The sequence below is a fragment of the Rhodnius prolixus genome, unplaced genomic scaffold (assembly GCF_049639745.1).
Source record: "Rhodnius prolixus isolate KJV_2025 unplaced genomic scaffold, Rpr scaffold_1, whole genome shotgun sequence".
Lineage (NCBI taxonomy): Eukaryota > Metazoa > Arthropoda > Insecta > Hemiptera > Reduviidae > Rhodnius > Rhodnius prolixus.
This window is the reverse complement of record NW_027411581.1, coordinates 29,044,263-29,054,251: the sequence shown is the minus strand read 5'-3', so window position 1 is coordinate 29,054,251 and position 9,989 is coordinate 29,044,263. Positions and strand designations below refer to the sequence as shown.

Below are 9,989 nucleotides of genomic sequence, written 5' to 3'. Positions count from 1 at the left end.
TTCCAGATAGTCGATGAGGATTATTCCTTGCGAATCCCAAAAGACAGTCGCCATAATCTTTCCGGCTGAAGGAACGGTCTTCGCCTTTTTTTGGCGCAGATTCCCCCTTGGTAACCCATTGTTTAGATTGTTCTTTGGTCTCAGGAGTGTAGTGATGTATCCATGTTTCATCCACAGTGACGAAACGACGCTTAAAGTCCTGCGGATTCTTCTGGAACAGCTGCAACACGATTTCGTTTTTGGTCAAGCGTGAGCAATCGCGGCACCCATCTTGCGGATAGCTTTGTCATGTCCTGTGGCGGCAGCACTCTAAAGAATTCAACTCCCATATGGGACTATATATTTTTCTTCTATTTTATACATATGATAATTATTATTTTCTGTATATAATAATGTTAAATAAATAAGATTTAGGCAGTTCGATTCAGCATTTGAAAGAAGTAACGCCTTGTTTTTATTAAGTGTAATTACTTTCCATAACTGTAGTATAGAGACACTACACTGGTGACCCCGCCTTGGACAACCGGAAATGGTGGGCAAAAGACAGAGAGCCAGGAGGGCGCTCTCTAGCTCACCAAACGCACTAGGTGAGACGCATGATGCCATCTCTGCTGCCGTAGCAACACCACCATGGTCACAACACGCTGTGCCGGCAGCGCAGGTCTACAATCCTCGCGCTCTAACACCGCCTTTCACGGCTGAACATGTAGAAACGTGGCTGGAGCAGTTTGAAAATGCTATGAACCTCGGAGCGGTGCAAGACGATCAGAAGAAATATGCATATCTAACGGCACTTCTACCCACGGACGTAATGGCTCAGGCAGCAGGCGCTATACGCACAACCACAGGGGGTAAGTATCTGGCCATGCGCAGTTATTTAATTACTAGATATGGAGTAACGAGCGAACGGCGCCTCGATAGATTATTCGCCGAAGGCGAATTAGGTGATCGACGCCCCACGCAACTGCTGGACGACCTTCAGCGACTAGCTTCTGGGACGGAAGTGGGGGCAACCGTCATACGACGGTTGTGGCTCCAAAGACTCCCAACTAACCTACGGACTATAGTGGTCGCGCATTCCGCGCCTTTAGAAGAGTTAGCGGCCATTGCTGACCGTGTTTTAACCGCCCAACAACCCAGCTATGCCGCCCCCACAAACATGCCACCAGTAATGGCGCCAGTCGATAGCGTCCCAGAAACATCGAACCTCGAAGAGCAAGGTGCGACCGCACTGTACGGGCTTGCTCAAGCGGAAGTCGCAGACGCTCGCACATACATACGCCAACGAAAGAACAGTGCTAATGCCTCAAGGATAACCAAGCTAGAAGTGCAAATAAAACAGCTCTCTGATCAGTTGCACACCCTTAAAGCGCGAGAAACACTCACCTGCTACTACCACACTCGTTTTGGAGCTCGTGCTCAAAAATGTAAACCCCCATGTCAATTCCGCTCGGAAAACCTTTCGGCCAATCGCTAGAGGCGGCAAGCGGTTTGGCCTCAATATCTAGCCGCCTCTATATCACAGATAGAGTCTCAGGAACATCCTTTTTAGTAGATACAGGCGCAGAAGTTTCTGCAATACCTCCAAACGATAACAATACAACTCACAATACCCCTACTACGCGTTTGATAGCAGCTAACGGCACCTCCATACCGGTCTTTGGGCAAAAAACACTACGCCTCAATTTCGGAAATGACCTAATAGCATGCTGGCGTTTCTATATCGCGGGAGTATCTCGCCCCATACTCGGAGCGGATATTCTGCGGGCTCAGGGATGGATAGTTGACCTGCACCAACAATGCCTACTTTCATCCCGACCGCAAACGCACCACGGGCCTGGTATTATTGCAGCCAGCATTGAGACGTCCACTATACCACCCAAGCGGCCTACGAACGCTTATTTATCCATGCTAGACCGCTTCCCTCGAGTCGTCGGGCTATTGCCACCAGAGCCACAGCCACAACTAAAAATTGCACACACCATTCAAACCTCTGGACCGCCAGCATTCGCAAGAGCGCGACGCCTTCCCCCAGACAAACTGGAAGCCGCCAAAGCGGAATTTGACCGCATGTGCAAGGAAGGCACCTGTCGCCCCTCTAATAGCCACTGGGCTAGCCCCTTGCACATGGTAAGGAAGAAATCGGGAGAGTGGCGCCCCTGCGGCGACTACCGCCAACTAAACGCACTGACTATACCAGACCGATACCCATTGCCACACATCCAGGACTTCACAAGCTCTCTTGCGGGTAAAACGATATTTTCTACAATAGACTTACAGAAAGCCTACAACCAAATTCCGGTAGCAACCCAGGACATACCCAAAACCGCTATTATCACCCCATTCGGGCTTTTTGAATTCCCGTGCATGACCTTTTGCCTCCGCAATGCGGCACAAACATTCCAAAGATTCATGCACGAGGTAACACGAGATCTCCCCGCCTGTTACGTCTACATCGACGACATTTTAGTTGCTTCCACGACAGAGGACGAACATAAACAACACCTACACGAACTACTTCAACGACTGGACAACTATGGGTTGACAATAAACCCTCAGAAATGCCATTTCGGACTCCCTGAGGTGCAATTTCTAGGGCATTTGGTAAATGACCAGGGAATACGCCCCCTTCCAGCCAAATGCACCACAATTTCCTCATTCCCAAAACCCCGTACAGTAGAACAACTTAGGCGATTTCTGGGATTATTCAATTTTTACCGTAGGTTCATCCCAAGTGCAGCACACATTCAAGCCCCACTTCTACGTTTCCTAAAGAATAGTCGCAAACGCGATACTAGGCCAATCGACTGGGACTCTGACACAGAAGCCGCTTTCAACACGTGCAAACGGGCGATAGCCGAAACTACCCAACTAGCACACCCGGAAAAGAACCCTAATCTCGAGCTATCTGTAGATGCTTCAGACGTAGCAATCGGCGCTGCGCTACATCAGCTCACCGCACAAGGCAGACAACCCTTAGCCTTCCTTTCGAGACGCCTTAGTGATACAGAACGAAGGTACAGCGCATATGATAGGGAACTCCTGGCTGCATATGCCGCGGTTCGACAATTCCGCCATTGGTTAGAAGGGCGCCAGTTTGTAATACGTACAGATCATAAACCTTTAACGTACGCCTTCCGGCAGCCACCGGACAAAGCTTCCCCTAGGCAAGTAAGACAGCTTGATTTCATCGCGCAGTTTACAACCGACGTGCGCCATATCAAAGGCGAGGCTAATACAGTAGCAGATACTCTCTCTAGAATTGATGAGGTTAGCGCATTCGAAGGACTAAATTACACCCAGGTTGCTCAAGAACAAGCAGCAGACTCACAACTACAGTCATACTTGCAAGACACGCCGGACACCCCACATAGTACCGCCATGCACCTGTCATCCATCCCCATTGGAAATACCGGCCAAACACTCGTTTGCGACACTTCAACCGGACGCTTGCGCCCCTATTTACCATTCCAATTTAGAGAGTCAGTAATACGGCGGATTCACGGCCTGGCACACATCGGTCCCAAGGCCACGACACGGACTGTCGCGCAGCGCTTTGTCTGGCCGAAAATGAAGACAGATTGCAGGGAATGGGCCCGCGCTTGCATTGAATGCCAAAAAAATAAAGTCGCGCGGCACGCCAAAGCCCCTTTGGTACCCTACGTTCCACCAGAAGAACGTTTCGCGCACGTTCATATGGACATTGTAGGCCCCCTAGCAGTGTCGCGAGGCTACACTTATTGCCTCACCTGCGTGGATAGGTTTTCGCGATGGCCAGAGGCGATCCCTCTGCGCAGCGTCACCGCCGCAGAAGTTGCCGCAGCTTTTTACCAGCATTGGATCGCAAGGTTCGGTTGCCCAGCAACCATCACCACAGATCAAGGGACACAGTTTACGTCGCGACTATACCAGGAGTTAGCAGCATTAACAGGAGCACAAATTAAGCACACTTCAGCATATCATCCGCAAGCCAATGGCATTATAGAACGCTGGCACCGTACGTTAAAATCAGCACTACGCTCACACGACTCTACAAATTGGGCAGTGCACTTGCCCACTGTGTTGCTGGGTCTCCGAGCCGCTGTCAGAGAGGACACTGGACTATCACCGGCGGAGTACACTTACGGCACCACGCTGCGACTGCCAGGAGATTTTTTCGCAGACCAACCAACCATAATGCCACAAACGGAATTCGTCGCACAACTTAAGCAGACAATAAGTCAGTTGCGCCCAGTACCAGCTGAGTGGCACGCAACACAACGGCCATTTGTACATAAGGCTTTGGCCTCATGCTCGCACGTCTTTCTACGCAAAGAAGGCCACCGCCGTGCACTTACACCACCATATGAAGGCCCATTTCGAGTGATTGCAAGAGACCACAAGACCATCACTCTGGAAAAACAGGGAAAGCAAAAAACAGTGCCTATAGACCGCGTCAAGCCGGCGTTTCTGACCTACATCACAGAGCGAAGCCCACAACAAGCCACACAACAGGACCAGCAGCGACCCGCGCCACAAGAAGCAGGAAACCTACAGCAATCGCGCAGCCAAACAGGATATCGGTCGCGGGCTGGCCGTCTCATCTTGCCCCCGCACAGATACGGCCAACCCACTACGGAGGGGACTGGTGTGGCGGCAGCACTCTAAAGAATTCAACTCCCATATGGGACTATATATTTTTCTTCTATTTTATACATATGATAATTATTATTTTCTGTATATAATAATGTTAAATAAATAAGATTTAGGCAGTTCGATTCAGCATTTGAAAGAAGTAACGCCTTGTTTTTATTAAGTGTAATTACTTTCCATAACTGTAGTATAGAGACACTACATGTCCAAATGTTGATGCAAAATATTATGTACCCGTTCATTCGAGATGCCCACAGCACTAGCAATCTCACGCACCTTCACTATTCTGTCATCCATCACCATATCATTGATTTTATCAATGATTTCTGGAGTAGTAACCTCAACAGGGCGTCCAGAACGTTCAGCGTCACTTGTGCCCATATGGCCACTCCGAAAATTTTGAATCCACTTATAAACTGTTCTAATCGAAGGTGCAGAGTCACCATAATGTTTATCAAGCTTCTCTTTAGTCTCCTGAGGCGTTTTGCCTTTCATAAAGTAGTGTTTAATCAACACACGAAATTCTTTTTCGTCCATTTTTTGAAAATCACTCGACTTCCTCGATTCAAACGAATGCCAAACACAAAGAAATAGACCGATCTGGCTGAAACTTGGTGTATGCACGTATATGGGTACAAATCCTCTTTTAAGGACGCAAAGTAATTCCTTTGAATGTTAAAGAAAAAACTAACTAAACTAATGTTTATTAATAAGGACGTATATAATTACTAGCTTTATAATTTTCTTGGTAATGCGCTGAATCTTCTTTTATTAAAGGTGAAATTTTGGATCAAAATTGATATGTAAACCCAAATCAGTGCCTTAAATTGAGAAAAAATAAAAATAAAAACTGAATTTTGTTTGTTTATTTTTATTTTAAGTGGCCAAAAGTTACATTTGGCGCAATTTGAGAATTAGATTCGGTCTTGAAACACTCACATGACTATCTCTGATGGCAATTTACTTATAAAAGTTTATTAAAGCTATTTTTTAGGAAAATTGGTAAAACCGACAAAAACATTTTAAAATAAAAAAAAACTCAGAAATTTCAAATTTTATTTATATTTTTTTATGATAATTGGTGCAATGGAACTTTATCTAAAAAATGTTTGTCGGTATTACCAATTTTCCCATCCTATCTATAAATAGTACATTTTAAACTTATTATTAAAAATAGTGTATAGTTTTCTAGCTTTACCAAAAACCTTTTATAATTTATTTAACTTATCCTTTGTGCAATTTTTATCCTTGAAGTGCAGCAGTTTGGCCTTCTCCCAGGTACAGGATCTTGTAACTAAAAATTATGTGTAGGGATTGAAATATAAAAATACATATATTGTCGTATTTAGTTTTAAAGGAAACATGATTAAAATTTCGAGGACCATATGTTTCCAGATTGTTGTATTATTCTAAAATATGAGATTCTTGATTACGTATTTACTATATTGGCGACGAGGATCAAAATGCCAAAATCAAGAAAAAGCCGAGACCTGATGGAGCAGGAGGAATTGGACGGGATGGGGGAGTTGCAGAAGAAAATGGAGAGATTTTCTTTTGACCCATTTGACCGGACAAGAGGTGTGGATAAAAAATGGATTAGGGAAAGGATGCAGGACTGAAGAGTTATCATATCTAGTCATGTCAGAAGGTGAACTTAAGAGAAAGCATGCGGACCAATTAAGGGCAAGGATAGGTGCCACTGCACCAGAAAAGGAAGAGGAGGAAGAGATGAGCTGAAGATGGAGAGGTAGGTAGCTAAGTAAAGCGGGGAGAAATGTAGGGATTGAAATATAAAAATATATTGTCGTATTTAGTTTTAAAGGAAACATATGATGAAAAATTTCCAGATTGTTGTATTATTCTAAAATATGAGTAATAAAAAGTTTCTAACAAATTCTTGATTACATATTTACTATATTATGCATCAACACTCATTCACGTAATTACAGACTGGCGCACACAAGAACAAATCAATCTGTAAAAGTCACTTTTTCTGAATCCGGGGACCTCAAATCAGTTATTAAAAAAAAAAAAAATTGCACTCAATAAAGAAGATATTTACACATATTTGCATAATTGAACGTTTCATTTGTTGAATATTATAGTTTTCCTTTATCCTAAAAGAAAGCAGATGTAAATATTGCATTACATTACATTCGTCTCATGTTTATGTAGAAGGAAAAAATAGTCAGAATAATGATGGTATACTATACATATGACCCAGATATGGAGGATTCTACTTTAGAGGGTAGCGGATGGGGACGTAGATTTAAACAGAAGAACAGATATCTGTTTGCTGAAGGATACAGCAAGCATACTGTAGAGGGGGCAACCTGAACAAACATCCCACTAATGGAGATGCAAACAATAACAAGAAAAACCAAGCTGGATGTACGCGAGTGCGATCGTGCAGATCGTCCTGTTCAAACAAGTCCATCCTAACCTTACTTCTATGAGAGGGTTCACAGCCATGTTGTTAGTAACGGTCACTGATGGTATATTTATATATATATATATATATATATATATATATATATATATATATATATAAATATATATATACACAACACGAAGGTATATATATATGTGTGTGTGTGTGTGTGATTGAGTTTAGTATTGTGCCACTACTTCAAGAAAGTAACATCTATTTGGTACTCATTATTGGCTCTAACATCAAATTAAGATCATGTGATATACATCAAACGTCTCTCTAAAACTGATTCCCATTTCGCATTTCAGAAATGAACATCCATAGATTTGTCATTCTTGTTGAATACAAAGTTATGTGACTGAGATCTGAAAATACTGCGATCAAATTCAGTTTACTTCAAAAATTTATTTTTGAATCAGAAGCAGTGGAATGTAAAAAGATGCGAGAATGTTTGCAGCGCAACGTAAAAAACTCACTTCGGGCAACTCAAGTATTTCAGCTTTAGTTTGAAACTTGGTTTGAATTAAAGGCTGCCTAGAAAGTGAGACATATATTTATTAATTTTCCTTTAGCTATTTAAAAATCATTTTGATTGAAGTACAGCACAACCTCGATAAACTGGGCTGACCTCCGGCTATACCCGCTCCGGAAAACTCAAATCCCGGTTAATCCGAATCCCGGTTAACCGAGGGCCGGTTAAATCGAGGTTGTACTGTAAAATTATAATTGACTACAACTCCTTCTTTAAGTTCTTCAAGAATTATAATCCTTCATGAGTCCAAGACTAGAAGAAACCAGGGCGCTAGAAAAATGGGTCTTTAAGATGTTTCTGTAAATGCAAATAAGGCAGAACCAAATTTGCAAACAACTAAATGTTATTGGTGCCGCTGTCCTTAAACATCGTCCTCAAAGAGAAACGATTTTTGAAATATGTCAGCAAGGGCAGTATGTGAAGTCCAAATTTCTACGCTAAACTACTTAATCTATCTCTGACTATGGACGAAAGTCTAAAGCCAATCAGGAAAGTGATAATAAACTGCTTTCTACGAAGGATAAAATCAAAGATGGTAAATATTTGTCTTAATTTATTATTAATATAAAAATTATCGAATTATTTGGTGGCATTTCTAAACATGTAGGTTAGGTAGATCATTACCGTTCAAGTTGAATGAGCGATAAGGGTACTACAAGAACGTTTCTATGAAAAGGTCCTGTTAAGAGATGAAAGGGCCTGAAAGGGAGGTGACAAGAAGAGAAAAGCAATACCCAGAGCTAAAGGTGGTAGACGCGACAATGGCTTCCAAATATCAAACTGACATTTCCTTCAAAGCACGCTTCACAGAGCCTGTAAATCATGGTGGTAACTCGCTGGTACTAACAGAAGGTGACACGGCCTTTCAATGTCACCCGGCTACGCGCTTTTATCTTTAAAGCAGCTTCAGCAGAAAGAACTTCTTTCTTTCGTTCTTCTTGTTCCTTGCTTCTCTTATTCTCCGTAATCATGAGTTCCGGATTGATACTTTTAAAGGCTGAAGTATGAAGGAGTATACTTCTTTAAAAAAAACAAAAAAGTGGAAGTCAAAACAAGATAATTAATATTTAGTGAAACTCGCTTTTAATAATTACCATCTACTCGTATCTTTTTGCCAATTTTGACTTTCCTTTACTCCACAGTAAGATAACGAGTTGTAATCGCCCAGAATTTAGCTTTTGAGTATCATCAGGAAATAGTTTAGAGGTCCTTCGAGTCAGAAAAAATGGTTTTTACAAAATGATCAGCTTTTTTACCGGAAGTGACCCTAACTGGAAGATTTACATATGTACTCTAACTTTATGAAAATAATCTGATTGAACTAGATGTGGTCAGATTGCAAAATACATCTTACACTAACCTTTACCAACTCAATTTTCATAACAATAGTTCATATCTCCAATTAGAAATGCCCTTCCAAATAATTAAAATTATTAGCCAGCTTCGGGTTGCTTCAATAGATCAGTGTGTTATTTATTTTAAAAAAACTAAATACTTTTTAAATTTTGAGTTTTTTTAATTTTTTTCCCATTGATATTATAAAACTACATATATATTTTCTTTTCTTTTTTTGTTATTTTCATTTAATAGTTGTGTTTTCTTTTGTGTTTTTATATAGTGTATTTAGTCTGTATATTACAAGTCTCACTCCCTTGCTGTATGTACATTTATGTATGAAACATTCAATAAATAAATAAATAATATATACTCTATACCTAAACAGCCAGGACAAAAGACCCACCAACCTATTGTATGTTGTTAAAAATATAAAAAATATTATAGTTGGCTACAAGCATGAGCCCTGAAGATGACCAAAGTCCCTAGACCGAAAGTTTGGCCAAAAATGAATACAAAATAATGAGATAGTTAACTTCCTCAAAAATTGCACCTAGGCTTAAAAGTGGAAGTTTAACAACTTCCTATTGGTTGGGTTAGGGCTTACCTGAAAGGTTACATTTCAGTGTAACATACGGTTTTACAAACTATAATGTTGCTGAGAATTAATGTGGGTAAAATATTCGAGCTCGAAAAACAACAATTATGTGCCTATTATTTGAAAGAACTTTAATATTTTAATATTTTCAAAATAATCTTCCTCCTTTATGTGTAGCAAACATTATCTGGTACTAATTTTGCTAATATCTCTCCAAATTTAATATTAGCTTTAACTTTTGGATTAACCAAAATATCAGTTTCAAATTGGTTAAGAAATAATTCATTACCTGGTTACAAGCACAGGAAATTCTGCTTTTAAAAATTTAATTTGAAATAATCAAAGTAAAACTAAAATTAATTTACATTCTAATTTATTAATTTAATGAAAATATTAATTATTTACTAATATAGAATATTACTGGAATGTAAGAGCTAAAGCAGCATCGCTAGAGTTTCCTA

At 41.0% G+C, this 9,989-nt stretch overlaps 1 protein-coding gene across 1 annotated transcript; it reads left to right on the top strand.

The window, feature by feature from the left end:
- Window positions 1-529: 529 nt before the first annotated feature.
- LOC141459271 (uncharacterized) lies at window positions 530-1,477 on the top strand. The gene has a single exon (XM_074138533.1). It carries the CDS (start codon window positions 530-532, stop codon window positions 1,475-1,477), a length of 948 nt encoding a protein of 315 aa, XP_073994634.1.
- Window positions 1,478-9,989: the final 8,512 nt, after the last annotated feature.

Coding starts and splice junctions, on each gene's coding strand:
- LOC141459271 (XM_074138533.1), top strand. CDS start 530: ATGGTGGGCAAAAGACAGAGAGCCAGGAGGGCGCTCTCTAGCTCACCA.